The sequence below is a fragment of the Uloborus diversus genome, chromosome 2 (genome assembly GCF_026930045.1).
Source record: "Uloborus diversus isolate 005 chromosome 2, Udiv.v.3.1, whole genome shotgun sequence".
In the NCBI taxonomy this organism is placed as follows: Eukaryota; Metazoa; Arthropoda; class Arachnida; order Araneae; family Uloboridae; genus Uloborus; species Uloborus diversus.
In genome coordinates, this window is record NC_072732.1 from 72,269,813 (window position 1) to 72,294,997 (window position 25,185).

Sequence of the window (25,185 nt, forward strand, 5' to 3'; positions counted from 1 at the left end):
CGCCAATCAAAGTTACCGAAATAGCTATACCAGACTGCACTTTAATCTGTTTAATGGAAAAGAAAAACGCAATGCAGTCCGGTAAAGCATTTGTCGTAAAATGTCCGGACTTGCGGGAGAGTAACCGGCTGTCAATTTCTCCTTCTAGGAACGAGTTTTGTAAGACATTAAATTTTTCAAATGCTGCTGAATCTAGTCTGCTCATAAATCAGGTATGTGAACCTTTCAATAGAATTGAGAGAAAAATAAATTGAAATCTTGAAGACAAAATTTTAAATGTTGGAACCGTACTTTTAAAATGATGAATGTAGATGAAGGATTTTATTAATATTTGTTCCTGAAAAGTAATAAATGCAATAAAGATTACAAAAAAAAAAAAAAAAAAAAACACATTTTTACGAAAGTAAATAAATTTGTCCCATACGCCAGCATTGATTTCAATATATTAGTTATTACCATAGTTTACTTTCTTTATTATTTTATTTATTTTATTTACTTTTTTTTTTTCAAATATTTGTTTTCACTAAAAGGTAGTGCATCACAAAAAACAAACAGCTTTGTGGACGTTAATCAATAACAATGACTTATTTGAACTAGTAAAATATCGAAAATTACGGAAGAGGGCCGGCTGCCATATTCTCTTTCTACTAACGAGATTTTTAGCACATTATTATTATTTTTTAAACGCTATGGAATCTAGTCTGCCGATAAAGCAAATATGAGAAACCTTTCAATAAAACTGGACACTGAAATCTTAAAAGCCAAATTTCAAAAGTTAAAAGCATTATTTTAGCATGATTAATTGCAATTGTAGGGATTTTGTTATTGTTATTATTTCTCAATAAAATCACATTGTGCAAAAAGAAAAAGAAAAATCAAACAAACAAACCAAGTTTACAGAAATAAACAAATTTTGTACGAAAATCGCTTTAGTAACAAGAGTTAATACTATAAGACTATAAACAACACAAACTGTTTTCAACTATTTAGTTTTTTTAACTAAGTTTGTCGTATGGGAATATGGGACAAAGTGGAATTTAAGGTACTTCGTTCAAAACGAACAAATTGGAAATGTGTTCTGAAAATTAAGGTACATAAAGAGAACAGATATACAGTCGACTCCCGCTACAACGCGATTCGACCTACGCGAAATCGCTATAACGCGAATTTTTCACGAGTTTCGAATTTTCGAGCTAACGCAAATTTTTCATCCACAACACGAATTTTTAGGAGGAGTTATCGACTTCGTTATTAGCTACTAAATATTGATTTCGTGAATGTTATTACATCCCTTTAAACATCACTGACAGCGTAAGTTCCCACATAAAACTAGTCTACGCATCTAGTTGTTAATGCATCAAATAACCACTCTCTCTCAGCATCCTTCATTTATTTATTTTTTTCATTCTAAATATTTAAGTTGATGAAATATAATGGTACTTTAGATGGGAAGAAAAAGAAAGTTTCTAAGAAAATTTAAAGAAAGGGCTAAGATTCTCGAGATGCTAGAACAACTACAAAACGTCGACGGTAGAGAGCGCGACAATAAATATGATTGAATCTTCCATGCGTACTATTAAAAGTAAAACAAAAAGATATCCGTAAAAGTTAAAAACTTAATTTCAATATTTAAGCTTGCTGAGCAGTCCAGCAAAGTAAATATTATGAAAATAGAAGCTGATCTTGTATTGTGGATTAAAGATATCAGGAAGAGAGGCCGTTGCCTCAAATTGAAATGTTATAAAAGAAAAGGCGAAGCAACCGTATTTAAAAACATGTTAGATAAGAATAACGATCTGATCATAGAGCATAAATGATCATTATCTTCATTTTTTAACTCATCAATATGTTACTGTATCTACTATACAGTACTATTATAGTGCAGCATTTTATAATTATTACATACTACTGTGCGTACCGTGTTGTTTTATTTTTTTTATTTCCCTCCCATTGATCATTCCTTTTGCGCACCTTAAAGTATTTCATGTTGAATAAAACAGTTTTTTATTTTTTACATACAGTAAAAGTTCAGTTTTTTATGTGAGAAACTGTAGTGTATAGTTGAGGAATGCTTTAAAGCAGTTTAAGGGGTGTTTATAAGTGCCTAAAAGAATGTGGTATGCTTCTAAAAAAACTGTATACATATATTTTTCCATAACGCGAAATTTCAACTTACGCGAGAAGTCTTGGAACGCATCTCTTGCGTAAGTCGGGACTCGACTGTATTTTACAATAAAACGTGCATTGAAACATTATTTTTTCACTTTTGGCATTAAATTTGTGCCTACGAAAATATTACGAGTGAAATGTTTTTTATTCGATTGTTAGGAATATTTTGATCGAATATATGAGTAGATAAAAGAACATGAATATAACGAATAAATAAATAGGTTGATACATGGAAAAATGTAAACAAATGACCAAAATTGTGAATAAATTAGAAAATAAATAAATAAAAGAATAAATAAAGGAATTATTGAATGAAGGAATGTAAATGAAATAATTAATAAAGGAATATGAATGTGATTTGATAAAGAATTAAATGAGTAAATGATATGAACGATTTCATTTTGACCTATCCACTTTGCCTCGCAAGCACTTGACTAACTGTACACAACATTTGAAATACAAATAAGTTTCATATCGCACAAATTACTGCATAGAATGTTAGTAGATCTAAATTATTATTTAAAATGTTATTAACAAAAAAATCACAAGATTTTGGTTGATAACAACAAAAATCATTTAATAATGACAAAAGTATTTTTTGACTTATAACAAAAAATTACAATATGAGTATGAATATTGAAAAATTGCTTGTAATATTAATCCTACTCTTTGGTTTTAAGAGGTTTTTTTCTTCACTGAAATAGACTACATGTATTAATACATAGTTGAAACATTACTAGGCAAGTTGTGCCAAAATCAGAGTAAATATTTCACTTTGTCCCACATTTTCATACCTTACAAACACACACACACACACATTTAAAAGAACAAGAATTTTTACCAATTTGAAATAATAAAATTTCCAAAACTGCTGCGCGCTAACCAGCAGTCATTTTTTTCCACCCAGGGACGAGTTCTGTAAAGCGTTAACTGTTTCAATTGCTACTAAATCTCGTCTGAGCACAGATCAGTTTTGTGAACCTTTCAATAAAATTGACAGCGAAAAAAAAAGGTAAATATTCAAAACTATATCTTTGCAGGTAAATAGATTATTTTAAAATGATTAATGCACATGAAAACCCTTTTAAAACTTTTTTTAAATGTTTTTTCCTAAAAAAAAAGATTTTTAATTTCATATTATACGAAGACTTACAAAGGGGGGGGGGGGCTTAGTTTGTACATACTTAAAGGTATTTATATTTCTCAAACACAAATACCGCTTTTATAATTATTTTTAAAACTTTTTCTTCCATAAAAAAATTAATTGGTTATCAATAGAAATTATTATCTCAAATAATGAATAAGTTACTTTGTTATTGACATTTAAAAAAACTATAACTCCTTCTTATTTAAAGTTCGTTTCAAACTTAAATTCTCCATCATGTTAATGCCATGTAACTGTCGGTGCTCTTAATAGGAGAAAAATGAAATACAACGCATGGGCAAGGAGGAAAAAAAAAGATAAAGAAATAAATCAAAAACTGCATTGAAAAAAAATAGACAAAACAAGTTACAGGTGCATACTTTTAACAGGTTTAGGTTCCTCACGGGAAATCTTATCAACTAATCAATAAGTAGAGAAAATAACGCTCCTTAAAAAAATAACAGCAAAAAGCAAATAAATAACAGCAATTTAAATTAAGCAAACAACCAAAAGTTTGCACTTGATTAATCATTTGCCTCGCAAATAAAACTGTTTTTGTGTTGCGATAAAAACTCAAGATAATTAATAAAAATATGTAAAAGACGTTTTTAATATCCAGGGATTTCTCTAGGAAGAACATAATAAATAATCAGTTCATGTGAGTTTTGATATTTTGCTTTTATGACTTAATGTATTTTCAGAGCCTTTTTTTTTCATTCGGTACCCTTTTTTCTCCTCAAACCAATAAAAGTTTATTTAGATTATCAGTAGGTCTTTTCCGTATTTTCATATTTCCTTCGTATATAAATGTATTTTTTTCTCTTAGCAAAAAATAATCATGAAATAATAAAATCAAAATGACGTAGTCTAAGTAAGTAGAGTTTCCAAACAATAATGTTCACAAAAACATGTGTGCCTGTTAGATTTGATTCAACCCCAAAACCTGACGTGAGTTTTTTTTTTTTCCCTATCAAATGAGAATGTATCAAAATGAAACGGTTCACGTTAAAAAATTGAAGGACTAAAATGTTCCGACGAAGGAATTTCAATCAAACGCTTTTTAGCTTAATTTGGATGTTTAGATACAGTTTTTAAGAAAAAAAAATTCAAAGCATATGGGGGTAATGATAATTTTTAGAAATAAAAATTTAATTCCAAGGTATAAATTATTTAATATAACGAAGACAAATCATCAACTTTAGCATAGAATCATATTTTTCAGTTTGCAGTCAAAGCTAGTTTATTGAGTCAAATATTGTGGCATTATCTACGCCATCATAAAGGTGTAAAGAATATTTTAATACCATTATAAAACCACATTTTTGAAACATTATCCTTACATACAGGGACATAAAAATTGAAAAATAATAGAGAGAAGCTTCAGACATACTCAGCAGGGACATTTATTTATAATACCGACTTTCTTGGGTGTAAAAGCCTCCAAACTTCGAAGTTTATGGAATCGATTGGATAGAAGTGAAGATGTATGAAAGTATGAGGAAATATGCCGCATTATCCAAATATCTCACATGATTTAGAGAAAGTGGGCCATCTTTATTGCTCTTCAGATGTCCCAAATCCATGAAATGCATAAGAATTTCTCAAAGAAGCTGACGTTGAGCTTCGGGACGCATTCCATGGACTTGTATTAGTCATAAATTTTTGCATAACGTTAATTTATTTCTCGATGTTTGGCATTATTTGACATTTTCTTCAGGTATTACAGATTTTTTGGCATTTTGATTAATACATTTTGTGGTGTACAAAATTCGAAATATAGGAAATAAATACTTATTGATAAATAAGAAAAGTAGATAGTGTAGAAAATAAGCAGCATTATATGACCAAACTGGATATTTTGATAGCATTTTACCATCATATTGTCTCTCGTTTATTGATAAGTGTGGGTTCCCACTAAGTATAACGTAAAAGAAGTAAGTATTTCCAACGTTGTTAGGACAACTGTTTTACTTGTTTATTTTTCCGGGATTTTCTTTATACTTGGGATGATCATAATTGCAACGTAAAAATTAAAGGAAAAAATCAGTGAAGATAAACAGTACTATGATTAGTGATGTGGGTCGGGTAAATACCCAGCGGGTAGGTAAATATTTTTTGGGTACTTACCCGGGTATTTACCCAAGGCCTGGGTAAATACCCAAAAACTGGGTATTTTATAAAAAATGCAAAAAAGTGAATGAGAATTTTTAAAAAAAAATCTAAATATGAAATAATTGGTAAAACTGATATATACATATGTATTACACAGTTTATAATATTTTTTATTGAAAGACATGATGAAATCATGAAAGAAACATATCGTGAACCAAAGAATCTTTATTTTCAGTGTCATAATTGGAGAAGTATAAGCAATTCATTATGAACTTCAGGATTTCAAAATCACAATCTAGATTAATCATATCCAAAATGAAAAAAATGAAGCATGAGGGATGTTTGGAAGAATAAACTGAGAAGTTATTAAGACACTATGGTGTTATTTATTTTATTGATATTTAAGTGATAACATGGAAAATATAGAAACAGTTTTCACATAAATAAGCAAAAAAAAAAGCAAAATGTTCTTTTCTGTTGCCTTGCTCATTTGCATTTGCTCCCCGGTAGGGTGGGAAGGTAAATATTTTTTTGGGTATTTATCCGAAGGCGGTGTAAATCCCCTAGTAATTGCGCATTTTGCAAAAATTTTTTAGGTACTATTAAAAGGTGACTATTTTCTTTTTTAAACATAGACCCTAAAATAAAAGATTAAAAATTTTAAATGAATTTTAAATGTTTATGTATATTATGTGTGTGTGTATATATATATATGTGTGTGTGTGATACAGAATACACCTGAACAATTGAACTAAGTTTGGAGGAAATTTCTGCATAAGATCTAGGTAAATAAATAGTAATAATAAATTGAGCGACATTCCGTTACATTTTGAGTCATGCAGGGACATATTACTGGGTTATAAAAGACTAGGACCTTAAAAAATTGATGTTTGCTTTTTTTTGCAACCAGTTAAGCTTTTTTATTTTTGTAGAATGACTTTTTATATCTGAAATTTGGCTATCAACATTGATTAGGCATATCCAACACATTTAATGTGAATATCATATTAGATTGCTAAGCTGTTTCACACAATAATTCTTTAAATATGTGATCAAAATACAATTTTTGGGCAAAAATTTATTGTTTTGTATATGGTTGGTTGTATATATACATAATGGAATGCATACAGAAAAGTATTTTAGTTGAATATAAATTTTTGAAATAAATACCCGGGTATTTACCCATTTTGGGTATTTACCCGGTTATATACCCTGGGTATTTACCCCTAAAAATAAATACCCGGGTATTTTACATCACTAACTATGATCAAATTGGAAATTTCGATTGTATTTTGCCATGATATATTCTTTGATTTTATCGATAAGTGAAGGTTCACCCTAAGTATAACGTAAAATATATGTATGCATTCCAAACTATACTGGTGTAAGAAATAAAAAGAATTTTTAGATATGGTCAATTATCTCCAGAACTACTGTGCCGATTTTAATGAAATTTGGTGTGTACATACATTGAAACAATGCAAAACAAATAACCGTCCAAGATTTAAAATAAACACGCATGATCATAAATAACACTCGTTAGAGTTAGATGGTATGAAATAGCGGTTGCAAAATTGAACAACAAAATGGGTTAATGTGGGTTTGGCCCCCTCTAACAAGCTTATAGACTTTGCAGTGTGACTCCATACTTGAAATAAAGTAGTTTATGGGATTATGGGGTAATTGTTTCCACTCTTTCAACAACAGTGTTCTCAGACTATGTATGGTCCCCGGTTTTCGTGTTACGAGTTGCTATTGTTCTCCCGAGAGCATCCCAGACATGCTTAATAGGATTGGAGTCTAGAGATCTTCTTGGCTAAACCCTCCAGTGAATATCCTCCCCTTCCAGAAATTCGTCGACCAGAAACGCTCTATGTGGCCTTGCATTAACATCCATTAAAATTACCCAAGGACTACCAATACCTCTCAAAAAGTAAGCAAAGGGCTCCAAGACCACATCCTATTCTTCGCAACTGTCAAAGAGCCTCTCCAAAGACATGGAGGGGTGTGCGGCCACCCAACATGATGCCTGTTTAGACCATCAACACCTCCACCGTCATAACAGTCAATTTAGCGCATATTGGAGGGTAGTGGGTTCCTGCTTCTATCCAATGAAGGTAGGACAATAATAGTCGGTTAAGCTGAACCGGGAGCTACTACCTGCACTCCAATAACTGCGAAATCGACCATTATGGATGAGGAGGTTTGACGGTCTGGGCAGGCATCATGTTGAATGGCTGCACGCCCCTCCATGTCTTTGAGAGAGGCTCTGTTACTGTTCTGAGGCATAGGGATATGGTCTTGGAGCCCTACGCCAACTTCTTGAGGTACACTCTTAAGGCTGAGTTAATTTTAATGGATTTTTACACAAGACCACATAGAGTTCTTGTGGTTGACGAATTTCCTGAACGGGAAGATATTCACAGGATAAATTGGCCAAGAAAATCTCTAGAATTTAATCCAAAAGAGCAAGTCTGGGACGCTCTCGGGAGGGCAATAGCAACTCGCAATACCCCTCCGGGGACCCTCTACAGCCTGAGTATGGCGTTGTTGAACGAGTGAAAAAAATTGTCCCCGTATCCCATAAACTGCTTCATTTCAAGTAAGGAGTCACCTTGCGAGGCCTATATGTCTGTTACAGGGAATCATATCCCCTACTAACCTATTTTTTTCGCTCAGTTTTGCAACCGCTTTTTTATACCATCCGACAATAACGAGAATTTGTTATCATGCTTGTGTATCTTAAATTTTAGATGGCTACTTGGTTTGTATTGTTTCAATGTATGTTCATATCAAATTTCATTGAAATCGGTCCAGTAGTTCGGGAAATAATTCAGCAAATCTGAAAATTCTCTTAATATCTTACAACAGTGTATGTTAGAGTAATTGTTTTATTTGTAGATTTTCCGAGTTTTTCTTTAAAATTGAAACGTTCATGACTGCACCCGTAAAAAATAAAAAAAAGTGTTTAAAATATTACTACTACTAATAATAATAATAACAACTAGCTGCGTGCCCGGCGTTGCACGGGCTACCTAAAAAATGAAAGCCGATAGAAAGATGCGCCAAAGTACATCATTTGTGACGTATAAAGACCACGGCTTGTTTGAAAAATCGGATATTTTAAAAAATTAATTAAAAAATAACTGTTGGGAAAATAAAATTATTTTCTGGGTCCTTGTTTTTTTTTTTTTTTTTTTGCTTGTTCTATCAATTTCTGTGACTAAAAGTAGTACTCTTGTTTGAATTAAACAATCCCATTATCAAAATCTTCTCACGAAGATTTATATCAGTGGGAAGTGTTTGCCAAGATTGTTTATATTACACGAAAACAGGAAAATTTACATTCTAAATCAGTACTATGCAAACTAATAATAAATTGCATGTAAATCACTCATTTACTTTACGACGTGAAATAAAACTTAAATGCTTCATTTATTGTATTTGTTATGATTCCCTAAAGTATTTTAGGTCGAATACTCCCGAAAGAAACATTACTTAATTATTTGAATTGAGGAAAGCCTCAAAAAATCACGCACGAAACAAAGACAATATGAAACGTTAAATTAGCAATCGACGGAAAGTTGAGATGAAGCACTGAAAAATAATTTGAATGGAGGAAAGCCTTCGAAAAATAGGGATTTGATTTTGAAATCTAAGAGTCATAATTAATAGTTTTTAATTGATATCTCCGCTAATTATTATCGGAGGATTATGTTAAATAGCCAAACATGAAGACGGGAAGATGACGAATCCATCGATACCTGGTTCGATGGTCAGTTCACTCTCGTTCGGGAGAAGAAGCTTGGACATAGATAGATAGATAGATAGATAGATAGATACTCAGATTTTATATGTATAAGATGATAACTGCAAAACTATGAGCACATTTCTAAGAAATTGGGATTCCGAGATATTTTCTTGTAACCTATAAATCATTTTCTTAATTTATTTTTTCTTTTTTTTTCAATATAGTTGGCCAAAAAACGAGAATTTTTAAATGTTATTTTACACGCAAATATGTTTTAAATAAAGTATGTAAGATGGTTGAGTCTGGAACTTGAAATAAGAATTACCTGGCTCTTTTGCCCCGCAGCCTACTACTTGACCCCTTAGCTTCCTAACAATATCACTTACATTTTGCATAAGTCTAGCAGTTAATAGATATTAATAGATAATAGATCTGTGTCTCAGATTAAGACTAAAGTAAGCCACATTCTCGCTTCTTTACGGGAAAGCGGTAAAACAGTCGATTGATGCATACAGGGGAATGGACTCACGCTCTTTTAACACTATTAAATTATTACAAAGGATGTTATTTAAAGGATTACGCTCGTATGGCACAATGCGGAATAAGATTCAACATACGATGTACAAATAAACGAAACATCAAGATTTTTAGACATAAATAAGAATCTGCATACTGTGCTAAGATAGGAGTGTAAAGTAATTAGGAGTAGAAAATCGAGAAAACAATTAAATTTTTCATAAAAACTGTGCAGCATACTTTTATGTGTATACAATATAAGTAACGCAGACTAGATGTACGTAAATACTGCTACACGTTAATCCCCTTTAAATAAGTACAATAAATCCTATAAAGCGAGACGATTGAATTAAAATGGTTTGGAACTCGTACAATTTTGCAAATACATATACTTTATTTCTTAGCAACAATAGCGATGTAGATTTAGTTATTATTCAGACCACATATCCGGGAACATTCTGGACATACTGTTTGACCGGGCATTAAAGGTCTTTTTGGCACCTGACCAACAAGGACAGTATGCATTAAAAGGGAAATGAAACAATCGCTGGTAAAAGAATTTCTGTTTCTCATAGTGTTAATTTTTAAACATGTACTTTATTATTTTTTCCCATTTATTCTCCTCACGCTACCGGAAAATACATTTTTGGGATTAATTTTCAAATAAGAATAATATTTTAAGTACCACGAATTAGGCTCATGCGCATTCCCAGATTTCTGTTAAGAATCAATTCTGTTCAAATATTGTGTACAACACAAAAGTATGAAGGAAGGACTAATAAAATAAAATCTCCTAAATAAAATGAATTTATGTGTTTTTTGAAGTTAATGCATTTATTTGAAATTTAATGAAGCACTATTTATATGATTTTGGAAATGTATCATATTTTACTTGTAAAAATAATCTCTTCCTCATTGGTTTATCGATCTTCTCTTTTTTCTAGAAATTTTTTTTTTGTCATCATCTTTGTAGTATCCCCCCCCCCTTTTTTCATTGTCTTCTGCACTTAAAAAAAGAAAAACTTTAAATTTAAAATGTTTTAATGTTTTTAACTATTGATGATGAATTTTACATATATATATATATATATATATATATATATATATATATATATATATATATATATATATATATATATATATATATATATATATATATATATATATATATATATATATTTAGTTTAGTATATAATTTTTAAAGATTTATTTTAAATTATTTGCTGCATTAGTACTTAGTTTTAAGTATTTGATTTAACATTTCTACAAAAATGAACACATTTTTTATGTATTAATTATCGATTTTTGATTTTTAAATTTCTATCAGTCTTCGTTGTAAAATTTATAATTCTCTTTTTTTTTTTTCAAAAACTGTTGCAGCATAACATTGCATAATTAATCTAGAACACAAATGGTCCTTTTGAAGCGATTTCGAAAACTAAATATGAATTTCAAATACAATAATATGAACACACCGACATTTTCATTTTATAATTAATTTTTTAACTATGTAAATTCGTAATTCTAGGAAGTATTTTAAATTTTTATTCCACTATTTCTTCCATTACTCATATTCATATTTAATGTTTGCTCATGTGTTTATAAATTTGCATACTAATATGTATGAATTTACCGGAGTTATGTCAACCATGACTTTAAATGTCGTTTATATTTATTTCGCAATTGCTGCATTCAAAGGACTGTTTAAGAACTGTACCGTGTAGTGTTGATTCTTCTTCTAAAAGTTTCATGCAGTATATATAATTCAGTAAAATATATTTGAATTACAATAATTATATTCACTTTTGAATAAATTTCGAGATATATACATTTTCTTAATATCAGTAAACCATCGGTATACTACCGGCTAAAAGTATTTTCAAACTAAATCGTAAATGTTCATCATCCCATTTTGTGCAAAACATAAAAAAAGCCAGATTTTAAATTTCTTTTAAGAATTCCTTGTTGACGGGGGGGGGGGGCAAATCTTATAGTTCAATGCATGACAAAAATGCTTCTCAAAGAAAACGTTTTAAAAATTCAATTCAATGTTATGTTTAAATATTTTAATTTGAGCAGTCTTATTACCTTATTAAAATATATTTGAATATACTGATAACTATATTTCGTATTGACGTCTTTAATAGTTTATTTTTAGTCATTTAAAAACTCTTGCTTTAAGACTTTTTATTTCTTAGTTGAGTAACATTAAAGTAAAATACTAATAATGAATCTTTAAAGAATGCAGCTATAAATTTTTGAAACTATCACACCATACACCCATTAAGCAGACAGAACTATGAAATATACCTTTACTAATTTATATGTCACTAACTGCATTGATCGGCCTTGCACGGTCTACCTCGAAAATAAAAGTTTCGTCTAGTGACAATTGTTTAACAATCAGGTTTTAAAAAAAGCATAAACATATAACGTCAATGTGCAGATAGAACAATTTTATGACTTAAAATTTAAATTTAGACATCATTCGATGTTTTCGTAATCATTCCGTTTCACTGATTTTCTGCCGAAACCCCCTCCGTGGGGTGTATATGCACCCTCCCCCCTTTCCTCATAGGTAGACGAAAAACTCTATGCCATCAAAGAACCGCTGTGTTAAATATGACAACGATCCGACGAAAACAGTGGATTTGTATAAGGAAATCCCATGTGGGAAGGAGGGTTGCCCACATTGAGAACGAAAAGTATTTTATATTAATTCTTGAGCTCAAAGGACCTCTCCGCAAAACTTTTGCAAAAATCCGACTTAAACTGGATTTGTATGAGGAAAACATCCGTGTAGTGTTTTCGCACCCCACTCCCCTCTCTCATAGGTAGGCGAGAAACTTCCTAAGAAAATTCCTAAACATCAAAGAACCGCTGTGCCAAATTTGGCAGAGATCAGGCGAAAACTGAATTCGTAAAAACCCCCGGTGGAAGGGGGATTTCCCATTGTGAACGAAAACTGCCCTATGTAAATTCTTGGGCGTTAAAGGATTTATCTGCAAAATTTAGCAAAAATCCGACTTAAACTGGATTTGCTAAAGAAAACTTCCGTGAGGTGCTTTCGTCCCCCGCCCTCCCCCCTCCCTCATTGGTCGGCGAAAAACTCCCTATGAAAATTCCTAAGCATTAAAGAACCGCTGTGTCAAATTTGGCAATGATCCGACGAAAACTGCGAATTCGTAAAAGGAAACCCCCGGTGGGAGTGGGTGGGGGTTCCGATGGCGAACGAAAACTGCCCTATGGGAATTCTTGAGCATCAAAGGACCTACGTGCCGCATTGGACAAAATTTTGAAGTAAATTGTCAATTTGCATTGATAAAATCGTTACAATTGTTAAATTATAATATATATTACATTTAAAACTACTGTTTTCTGAATTGTTTTTTAATGATACCCACATTTTTAAATATTGATTTTAAAAATGCAATTGATTTTTCTTCGGCAGATCCAATCCAAAATGCATATTATTAGGTAATTCAATTATCTCATCAATGTCATTATTTCACAAGCGATTTAACTAAAAAACGAACTCCAGAAAATTTCTTCACTTTTGAAATTCCGGTCTTGAACTGAAGTCAAAAAATACCAAACGAAGAGCTGCAATGAACTACTGAAATAACGTAAAACCAAAAGTATTTTTGGATTGGCATACTCATTACGCTTCAAATCCGTTAATGAGCAGAACTTACATAAAAACCCTATTTTCGCGCATGCATCCAAAATATCCTTCAACTCCAAATATGCCGCTTGCTTTTCTGGCGACACGATAATTTAGGAAGTTTCAGTTTCGTTCGGAGTTCGGGGGCTGCCAGTGATAGCGAGTTATCATCGTTACAAGTGATGCCATGTGTCTTACGAAGGGAGTTTATATTTTTCCTCTTAATTTCGGAATTAAAGTTATATTCGTTCGGACCAAAAACTGAAAGAAATGAGTTGCGCTCCCTCTAGTGAGAAAAATATGCGACAAAAGTAACCTCATTAGGATTTTTTCGTTTTTCATTTTTTTTTCATAAAAATATTTCTTTTCAGTATTTTTCTTAAACATTTTATTCAGCGCAATTAGGATAATGTTTAAATGAACTATGAATAGTGTTGATACCTCAATTGGTTAATTTTTAATTGTTGTATTAAGATGCTTTCTTAAACAACTCACATTCACTTTTAGCACCCACGAGAGGCCATGTCAGCTTTGTCAGAAACTAGGATCGCGATTCTTGGAAGAGCCCCACTCTGAATAGTAAAGGTTCGAGTGTTGAAAACTTTATAGGGGAAGGGATCCGGAGACCAAACTGACAAAGGGCTCCACATTGATCTTCGGTGGTCTTGTTAATTTTTCTTTTTACTACCATTTAGAATTAATATTTAAATAACTGTTTGAAGAATGCAGATAATATCTTGAAATTTCAAACACTCACCCATCACACAGAGCTATGACCGATTACGTATTTTTGAGTCAGTATTTTAACTTCTCCGTAATTAAGTCTCGTATTTCCTTTTCAGATGATATATCGGACGAATAGAAATCTAAATATCGCTATCGCCGTAGAATATATATATATCGATATATGAAGGTAATCGGTATATCGCCCTGCCGTACTGAAGAGTATTGACTTAATTTAGCCTTCAGTGCCGCCATCTATGATGTATTAGTAAAACTACGTCACAGCGCAGTTCACGCTTTGTTCTTTCTTCAGCCTACTTTTCCGTAAACGTAAAGAAAAAAAAAAGAGAAACAAATCTTCAAAGACGACTTAAGATTACTGCTTCTTCAATGTATCACTAAAAAAAGAGTAAAAGTAAATCATGGAATAAAATAATTATTGGAGCGTTAGGTTTTTTTCAGAAAATGTCTGTCTGTCGGTCAATCTGCCGTCTCTAACAACGTTTTTAAGTAATACTATTTTTATTAAACGTAAATTTTAAATTACCTTTTTTTTCAGGTTCTTTAAATGTTAAGGTATTTAAAAATGAATTTCTTTACTTTTTACATCCTTCTTGCATTTAGTCTTTTATACATTTAAGTAAATAATAAATATTTCAGGAAATATGTTGTTGTCTATTTATAATTGTTTTCAGTTATTTTAAGGGAATTACCTTTAGAAGTAATAATATAAATTTAACAAGAAGTTAAGTCCAAAACTAAACGAGTCAACTACCCTGAACATAAATATCGACTTTCTAGCATTTTATCCATTTTTTCCTTCTCAGCTAAGGCAGCAAAGTATATCAACCATACCTTTTACACTTTTAAAGCTGATTTCTGAAAACAAAATATGACTAGATCAAGTCAACTTTAAACGATCAAATGAAATAAACTAACACACGAAACAGTAACACCTTTTGAGAAATGAAGCTAATACTATATTGTTTCGATTAAAAATATTTAATTGTTTTTAATAAACAAATAAAGAAAAAGAGCATCAACATAAATGTGTTTTTTCAAAGAACAATCGTTTTTAGCTCTTTTGGATTCAAAATAAAAATAAAAGAATCGGATTTATTTTCTCCCGTGTCCAAAAATTAATGTAAACAATTAAATATACCTTTGAAAATAAATTAAAAAAAAAAAAAAAACAGAAATCCTTTTAAGTATATAATAATCATCAGTATCAAAATCGTGTGAACACTTCTTTTTTTATTGTTCTTTTTACTACCCGTTCGCGAAAAATAAATAATTATATATTACCTCAGAAAGAAAATAAAAGTAAATCATCTCTACTATAATTATTTGAAAAACCCAGAATGCAGATTCAGAGTCGGCCTGACTGTGGGGTTGTCGGCGTCCCCCCCCCCCCGAAGTACAAGCTCCTTAAAACTCCAAGAGTTGGAGTAGGTCATTTCCTTACCGAATTTGCATTTCTGCTAAGGCTGCGGAGTCAGAGTCGGACTGATTCTGGAATACATGAGTTGGAATCGGAGTTGAACGTCGTAAAATTCTAGAAATCAGAGTTGAGAGTTAGTCATTTTGTCACCGAATCAACAGCTCTGTCGAAAACATTTGCTCTTTGAATTCATTTCATTGTCTTTCTTGCGTGAATGTTAAGTGTACGAGGTACGATATTTCGAGTTTTATTGAATTTTTTTTCTTCTGTTTCTTGAATTCAAAAGTTGAGAATATATTCAGGATCTGCACAAATTTTGGTAGATTTTTCTTTTCTTTTTTTTTTTTTTTTGCTGTCTTTAATGCAAAAGAAAAGTCTTAAAATAGTTTTCGATATTTTTCTCTTAAAGTTATCTTAGTAAAACATACCAGGTTAAGATGTACCCCGCTTGCCCCCCCCCCTCAATTCTCCTAAGTATTACGTCATTGCAAGTATAGCCGTTTAAGGTAGGCGAGCACCCTAAATAGTAGTTTCTTCAATCTTCATTGCACCTTTCTGAAACTTTATACGAACCCTCCAATTTGAAAATCGTTAATTAAAAGCAGGTTTTATGGGTAAATGTTTGAAAATTTCTTCCGAAAAACGTGCTTTCTGCTCCCTAAGTTTAATTGATCATTCTTTCAAAACCACAGATTGCATGTACATTAACTTTTCAAGGTTTATATCACAGTAATTTGTCCAGTTACCTTGTTTGCAAAGTTTTAAATCTTTAAAGTTAATACTTTTTTCGCTAGAGTTTTTGTCGTAAATGAAAACTTGAAAAAGTTTGTTACGAGAAACTCAAGCAAGAAGGAGTATATTTCAATTATAAGCAGTACATTTGAGTTTAGTAAATTTCTTCTAGTTTTCTCAATAACTCGTCGATTTAAAAAACAATTGCGGATTTAGAAAGAAGAACACCAGGGCTCTCTAAATTTCTCAAAATCTCAAAATCGATTTTTTTTTTAATTAGGGTGTTCGCCTACCTTAAAGAAATATAGCTGCATAGTATATATATTTCAGTCAAATTTAAGCAAATTAATTATTTGTTTTAAAAACAACGCACAGTATTTTTAATTATGTTCATATTAGAAAAAACATTATTGCTTTACTAATTTCACTCATACGTCCGAAAAAAATATAAAATTATATTAAATGTAAAATGTCTATTTTCGTATGAAACTTCATTTGACGTTTACGGCTGTAACGAAAGGACTGTCTAATTAATCCCTGAAATGATCAAATTACATGATGGAAATACCTTAACAAGGAACAATCTCAGGAATTATTAAATTAGATTAAACTAAAGTTAAGCCATCCAAAGGAAAATAAAATTACAAAAAAAAAAAAAAAAAAAAAAGAAGAAAGAAAGAAAGAAAATACAATAAAAATTTCAGAGTTTATGAATTCCAGATTCATATCCGTTTTAACACGAAAGTCTCTTTTAATTAAAATTTGGCTACGTACATTTTTTAAATGATTGAGCAATTAATCCAATTAAGATAATGCAAGCATTTTTTTTCTTTCAGAAATTCACGATTCTCAGCATTTTATCAATGAGGCCACGACAGACAGGACAGAAGCTATTAAGGGTGAGTGTAATTATCTCTTTTAATTAAGGCAATGATATGTTTGAAGGTTTTGCTTGGCTCTTTGCAACATGTTTTCAAAAATAATTGGCATATTCGAAAAGGAGACAATCAACCTCAAAAATGTCTTTCCTGAATGTTAAAGCAATTCGGTGTATTACACAGTAATAAGTCTTAAATGGGTGTAATTTAATGAGTACGTAGTTTAATAAAGAATGTATTTGTTATTTAAGCTATCCTTGGAGACCGCAAAAACGTTTTGCAAGAGTTTTGTTTCAGTTATGTATAGCAATTAATATTCTTATGATTTTAATTTCAATTTTAGTACAGGGTTAGCATAAAAGAATATCCTGGCTTTACAAATTTATATTTCAGAAACTATTACACTTACCACTATAACTGAGACATAAATAAACAAAGATAAACTGTCAACGTTTTTTTGAACGTACATAACTATATAAATGTGAACGTTCCGCAACAGCGCCGCCAGAACTTCCTTCCGAAAGGGCTTTTTGGTCACATGAGTCCTTTGGAGAAAATGTTGTACCTCGGGACACTTTTCATATTTTAATTTTTATCCTCAATTATTATACGTCAATAAAATATTTCCAGCCATTTAAAGTAAGAATTCCAAGCTGTCCTAAAATACAACATCATATTGTAGCTAGGGACCCATCATGATGTACCATTAGAAAGTCTTCATGATTCAGGAAACAGCAATATACCTACTTAAATAAATTAAATTATGAATAATGAATAAATTAATTATTATCTAACATTAAATGTGTTTAAAAGACTACCTAAGATAAGAAATATTTTTCCATGTTCCTAAACATATCTTAATTATTAAGAATCATGCATCCGTTTACCTTGGAACGTGTCCTAAGGTAAAATATGTTAGACTGTCCCCAGGTACTATCACCACACGGTTTAATAAAAAACAAAATAATGGTCAATCTAAATGCACTATCATTATTTTCTCATAACCAAAATATTTTAAGTACTTCTCTTTTATATCAATATAAAATTCAGCTGATTAGTTTCACAAATGTAAAGATGCTGGATGCTGCATGTTGTTTTTGTCTCAAGAGAGGGCTTGGGGGAGGGAGGGTGGGTCAGAGGAGTCTAAATTAGAAGCGGAGAAAAATAAAATCAAAGGAACATCAACTACAGTTAAGTGAAAAGAATGGCAATCGTGAATGCAAAAAAAAAAAAAAAAAAAAAATATTTTCTTTTTTTTTTTTGTATTTTTATTTAAATCAGATTCCAATTGAGAAATGTACAATTGATACTGCATTAAGAAACTAACAGAAAGATCGATATTCATTTTTAAAAATTGAACAACATGAAATTTGAAATAAAAATATGTTCAGAACTTTTTCTTAATCCTTAGATTAATCACGATTTTATATCGGAAAGAACGGAACGGTGGACGGTCTGGAAAAGAAGGAATCAGGTTTCTCTACAGAAGACAAGATAACTGACGTAAAGAACACAAAACATAAAACAAATCAAGAAACTAATATTTGAACTTTGCATCAATTATTCAGAAAGCAATCACATCCTAGTCGATTTGAGACGCTTTCGCTCTAATGACCTTTTTCTTTTCTTAGGAGTAAAAGTAAATAAGATGCATAGAAAGCGTAGGAAAAATTAGAAACACATCATTCTGAGTTCCCTTAAAGCTTTGCACACGCAATTTAAAATTAATGTAGGAGGATATTCCCACTTGTTTTCTTTGCTTCCTTTGTCATGTTTTTTTTTTTTCTCTAAAATTACCCGTGAACAAACATAATCCTTGTACTACATTGGATGTATTTTTGTTTGACTTCGATATTGCTATTTTGAGACAAGCATTTTTTTCGGACTCATTTGAAGGCTATTTAACTTTGAATTGGAAGAGACATTAATAACATTGTCACAGCGGCAATCGAATCTGGGAAAAAGTAATTGTATGGGGATGTACTTGGGATTGATCCCTGAACCGAGAAATTGAGGAAAAAATATAAATTTTACCTGGGTCCCGTTCTGTGTGTCAGATAAAAAAAAATACTTTTTTTAATGCTCTAAATTTATCTAAAAATTTAGCTAAAATACATCCTAATGCAATTACATTACTACTTGTTTTTTCAATTCATAACAATGCATTTATTTTTGGTTCAACAGTAAAAAAAAGTGAGCGCCTTCAACATATTCTAAAGGAAAACATAAACTAATGAACTGTACATATAATAAGAATAAAAATTCCTTCACATTGGACATGATTGCAGGCAATGTTCATGCAAAGAAAAAATTTAAAAGCACAATTTTAGCTGTAGGGTATTCGAAAACCGCCGATGCAATGAAAATATGAGATATTGTTTCTTTATTTTTTTAAATCTAACATACGTGAACTACCCAACTTTTTTTTGCATAAGTTCAAAAATAACATTGCAAAACAATTCAACTTTCAGCCATACTGCCTTAATATACTAATTATTGAAATTATGTCACTTATTTTCTTTTTTTCTAATTACAAGCAAATGCAACCATATGAAACACAAAATCGAAAAAGAACAAACAAAACAAAAGTTCTGCATTTGCCTATAAGTTCTTGTAGCTGCCAGTATCTTCTGCACATATCTCCAGCAGAAAAGCAGACCAAAAAAAAAAAAAAGGTAAAGAACATCTATTTCATCGTCGGGGCCACTGTGTTTTGTTTTTTCGCCTAATGGGGGCTACGTTTTAGGCTATTTAGCTTTGGTAGACCTTGTGTGATCCCCCGATACGGCATTCAGTCTTTCATGCGCCGCCATTAAGGCGCTGATGTCAATGACACGATGATTTGGACACCTAGTTTCCACCAGATGGAGGTACATGGGTTCTCTATGATGCGGAATTTACACTAGGGATTTAGCGCAATTTAGTGAAATACATTTTGATTGTTAATATATCATTTTGTTAATCTATAAAATTTAAATTATAAAGCACGTGTTCATTCTCCTTCTTCAGTGGCTCAGCAGCCCAGGGGAAACTTGCCTTCCATAAAAGGCTTTTATCCAGGACAGCCGTCTTCCCGGTAGCATTATCCAACTCTTCCCTCTAAAAACCAGAACTGTGGTGTCGAGGTCGAAGAGTCAAAGTTGGACTGATTTGGGGGGAAAAGAGTTTGAGTCAGAATCGGTTACTTTCCTTTAAAGTCCGCAACTCCTCCATTGCTTGCGGAGTCGGACTGATTTTGGGGTAAAGAAGTAGGAATCGAAAACTTTTAAGTTTCCAAAATCGGAGTCGTAGCCGGTCATTTTCTCTCCGGCTCTGCAGCCCTGCTAAAAATTAGGACGTATTTTTATAAGCCCTCAGTCCATGCAAAAATAAGTTTCTAAGCTCTTTGCTGTCTTGAAGTAAAAATAGAACACGTATTTCTAAGTAAGCTCTTTTTGAAATACGCTGTTAAGGGAAAATGATCCTTTATTGATTTCTTCACAGAAGGAGATAATCGATAATAAGCTTAAGGAGTGACAATTATTGGTGAATTGAAAACTGATTGATATTGTTCGTTTTAGGTAAAGGACCTCAGATGCAAGATGATTCCTTAACTAAAGAAATTGAAGGTGACGTTGAGCCTCCCATACAGCGACCAAGTGTATCTGAAGGTATGACATGCCAGTTTGTTTTCATCTAAACTTGAATAATGACCACATTTATTGCATTTTGTAACTCATATTGAGGGGGACGGGCAATTCAACCAAAAGGAAAGTGCTATTTTGTAAGTTTGTTAGATTTGATTAAACTGTTCGCTTACATTAAAAAAGATATCTTATGAATTTTTTTATTGTATGCCATTTATTAGCTCTTATATTTTTATTGTCATACAATAATTAAAAAATAAAAAACATGAGGATCCTCATGTTTTTTATTTTTTTTTTCATGTTTTATATTTTTTATTTCAAGTAAATTCAAGGTTGAGTTCAAGTAATTTGTACCAAACCTTAAATAATAAATGTTAGTGTTTCATTTTTGGCATATACGTAAAAACTAAAAAAAAATAGTTTATGCTCAGGCGAAGCAGATTGAATTTTTTATCGAACATTTCAAGCACAAATACCTACTTAATGCTATATAAAAGTGGGAAAATTTTCAATATTTTTAAAACTACAACCCGGTTAAAACTAATATATTTTAATAGTATAATTGGCGTACTTATTAGGATTTGTTATTGTTGTTGTGACTAATTCAGGGGAGATTACTTCTGAGTGTAAGAATGTGTTAGATATAGGAAAAAAATAGTATTTTGAATTAGCAATTTATGTTCAATTATTTACCACAATACACACCTTAAGCAACCATACATAAATCTCCTCATCATACATTTTGACTGTCTTAGAAATTTAGCATCTCCCTCTATACAGGATAAAATATAATTACTATAGACATATGCAGAGTCCTCTCGGTCGAAAAATAACACGTTAAAATTTTAAAAACTGCCTTCAAGCACAATCCTCTCTTCGCACATCTTTGAGTTTCCTTATTAGCTACTAACATCTCAAGATTTGGTATGAACCCCCTTTAGGACCCACCGCAATAAGTATTTTACTGTCGAGAGACACCGAAGCAGGCCGCTACATTTCTTAGCTTTTTGCACAACAGTTGAGACATTTTGTACACTTTCTAATTTAGTTTTATCTTGTTTTATTTATGTACTTATTTTTATTCTATTTATTCTTGAATTGAACATGGACAAATAAAGAAAAGAAAAAGATCACATTGTTTTTGACCACACTATTTATTTTTCATTTGACACTGTTTAAAATGTTTTTTATAGGAGCCGTTTTGATAATTATTCAAATTTTCATGCACAAATGTTTATAATTGAGTAATTTGTGTAATGTGTTTCTTCTTTTCTTTCTCTTCTTGCAGGTGCGTCAAGTACAGCAAGTGCTACCAGGCTTATCGGAGCAAGCAATGAATCTAGATTACAGCTTTTTTTAAGAATAATCCTTTGGGTTACTGCGTATAAGTTCACTGTATATGTATTTTGCAAAGTATTTCATCCCCAGTGATAAACACTTAACGAATAACAGTTGAAGTTTGAATGATAATCGTACATTCGGTGGACTACTTTGAATTGCGATACGAATGGATGGAAATCTTAACCTACAGATATCCTGAACGGCAATACTGACTTAATTTCAAATATGTGTTAAACGTGTGTGCTTAATGTTAACAACCTCTGGACTTTTGGATACATCAAAGATGCTGTCTATGAGCACAAAACGAAAAGTTCCAATTTTCGCTGAATTGGAATTCAATCTTTCAACTGCCTGGTTTAGAAATCAAACCCTACTCAAAGGTAACTCAAGATGAAAAAAAAAAAAAAACTCTAGTCTGATTTTTTTTATCGTTCTTTAAAATATTGGAGTGTTTGTATATGAAATGCATTTTGCAGTAAGAGTCAGCAGGACGCTTTATTCCTGAAAAAAAAGTGTGCCTCAATAAAAGCGAAAAATTTACGATTCTGGGTTCACTAATATTTTTTTATAATTTAAGAAAGCGTTGTTTGTGCATTTTATACTTGGAAGTGTTGCAAATTTGTAAAAAAAAATGAAATTATTATTGTTATTGTTTGAAAGTGTGTTTTACAGATATATATTAGTTGTTTGATGGACTGGAGCAATATTTGTAGATATTTTATTGAATTTTTGTTTTTGAAATACATAAATCCTGTTATCAAATAGAAGTAAGGAATGTAATTATGTTTTTATTTTTCCATTGCGTAAAAAAGAGCAGTTTAAAATTATAGCTTTTTATGCTTTTTGAAAAAAAAAAGAAAAACTAAAAACATTATTAAATAAAAGTGGTATCTTTGAGCTGCATTGATATAGACAAACATTTCTTTTAACTCTAAAAGGTATTCCATTTTATTTAGAATGCACCTTTCCGTGTGCACCTTTCCATTGTGTTGCATAATTTATAATCAAATATCTCAGGGGAAAAAATTGTCCGTCACTTAATCTGTTAAATATTCCGTTTTACTTTTAAGCTTAGAATTGTTTCAGTTTTTCTGCTATTATGTTTCAGGGAGAAAAAGGGTCTAGTAAAAACAACCTGCTTTAGTTTTTTTTTTTAGTTCAAAGCGCAGGAAAATATTTTGATTTTTATAAGCATTCGACTCATATTTTCTCTGAAAAGGAACTACATTCACATATGTAACAGATGAATGAAGAAAAAAGAAAAGAAGTGGAAAACAGAACAAAAAACGAATGTAAAATAAATTTAAGAAAAAAGAGATAGCAATTATTGTATGATAAAATCAAAACTAATAGCCAAGTTATTATCAGCAGTTGTTAAAAAGAAGAGAAAAAAAAAAGAGAATAATTGTATCTTACACGAAACTAATTTTGAAAACGCTTATTAATCTATTTGTTTCACAAAATTATTATTTTTGAAGTTTGTAATAAAATAATAATGTACAATACATAATAGGCTTTAAAAAGTAGCAATAGTTTCTCTTCTTTCATCAAAGAAAAAGATTAACTGGCTCAATGTTACTTTTCCATTGTTAAAGCATTTAAAAACGTATAATAAGAGCATCATGCGTTTTCTCATAATTTTTTAATGCTGCCTATGGGTTGATAAAGAAATGAGATTTTGATTTTTATACAAAATATACATTCTTGTAGTGATATTTTTATGAATATTTGTTTGTATGTCCATTCTATAATAAACTTATTAATTTATCTAACAAAAAATGTGTAATGTATTGCTTAAAATCAACAAAGTTACTTCAGCCAATAACTACTTAAACTTTTCATGACCTCAAAAAATGGCTCTATGTTTCTTCAAATTTTGACACGAAAATTTAACTTTGAAAAAAAGGGATTTTTATTTTTTATTTTAACACTGTAAGTTAAAAATCCATGGTGTTTGTATGAAGGAAAATAATGCAGTTTATGTTCTCTTCTTAAAAAGAACATCTATAACCCTTAAAATAATGTGAAAATCAGCCGACATATTAAAGCAACAAATTTAGAGTGGTTAAAAGTCTCTTGAAAATTTTGAAACATCACAAAGGTTTTAAAAATTTAATATTGTTTGTATTTATTTTTTGGTGCACTTCTGAATTCATTTTTTTGACTGATTATATAATAGTTAAAAACATGTACCACCAGAAAAAATTGAAAGCATGATTTTTTATTTATGATGTTTAGTGTTTTGTAAGTCTTTAGTAAAAAAAAAATATTTAAGAAAAAGATTTCAGTTATTTTCTCCGCTTAAAAAAAATTACCTATACAACCTGCAACAAAGTATTCTTATTATTTTCTTTACTTTTAAAATTACCTTTATTATATTTGTTAATAGAAAATACGAAGGAATAATTATGTTCTATTATTTTAGAATAAAAATTAACATTGAAACTGTTTACGTAAAACATTAACGCTGATTTGTGAGAAAGAAGTATAAAAATAGAAAAAGCAGTCATCTTATGACGGTTTCTATGAACTGAACTTTTTATAACATTTTTAATGTTACATTTTTTCAGTAATTAATTTTATGGCATTTTCAATAACGTTAAACAGTAACTTCTGCAACAAAAAACTATTGTCTCTTGTTTCAAACTATATAAAGTGGTTTTGTACTCATTTTTTAGAATTCCCTTTATATTTCCTTGTCTTTGTCTGTGTCAACCACATTGTTTTGTTACGAATGGTTCGTCGTAAAATACTGTCTTCCACTCTTAACCAATAATACCTTTGCTTCAATGTTTTTTGTTTAAATGGACACGCTTAGGAAAAAACTGTAATTAAACACTTGAAGAGAATACAATTTCTTCGTAGTTGAAGAACAATTGAGACTGATTGGCGGCCAAAAGTTTTATTTTTCTATTATTGTGTATAATAAATACATAAGTGTAAATATGTAAGTGTTGTTGTACAGACAAATAGAAAAATAAAAACCTCAAATATAATAACTGTTTGTGTCTTTATTTTCCTTACATCTATTTTAACTACCTTTAAATTCATGATTATATAAAACCATAATTATTAAAAAGTTAAAATA

The 25,185-nt window shown here is 30.7% G+C and overlaps 1 protein-coding gene across 1 annotated transcript in view; it reads left to right on the forward strand.

Annotated features, from left to right (window-relative positions):
• LOC129216359 (lachesin-like) overlaps positions 1–22,386 on the forward strand; it is a 121,759-nt gene extending 99,373 nt beyond the window's left edge. The window contains exons 5-7 of the mRNA XM_054850573.1: positions 17,089–17,151; positions 20,691–20,780; positions 22,045–22,386. Coding sequence (XP_054706548.1) covers positions 17,089–17,151; positions 20,691–20,780; positions 22,045–22,187 — 296 coding nt within the window. The 3' untranslated portion in view covers positions 22,188–22,386. The remainder of the gene's footprint in view (positions 1–17,088; positions 17,152–20,690; positions 20,781–22,044) is intronic.
• Positions 22,387–25,185: the final 2,799 nt, after the last annotated feature.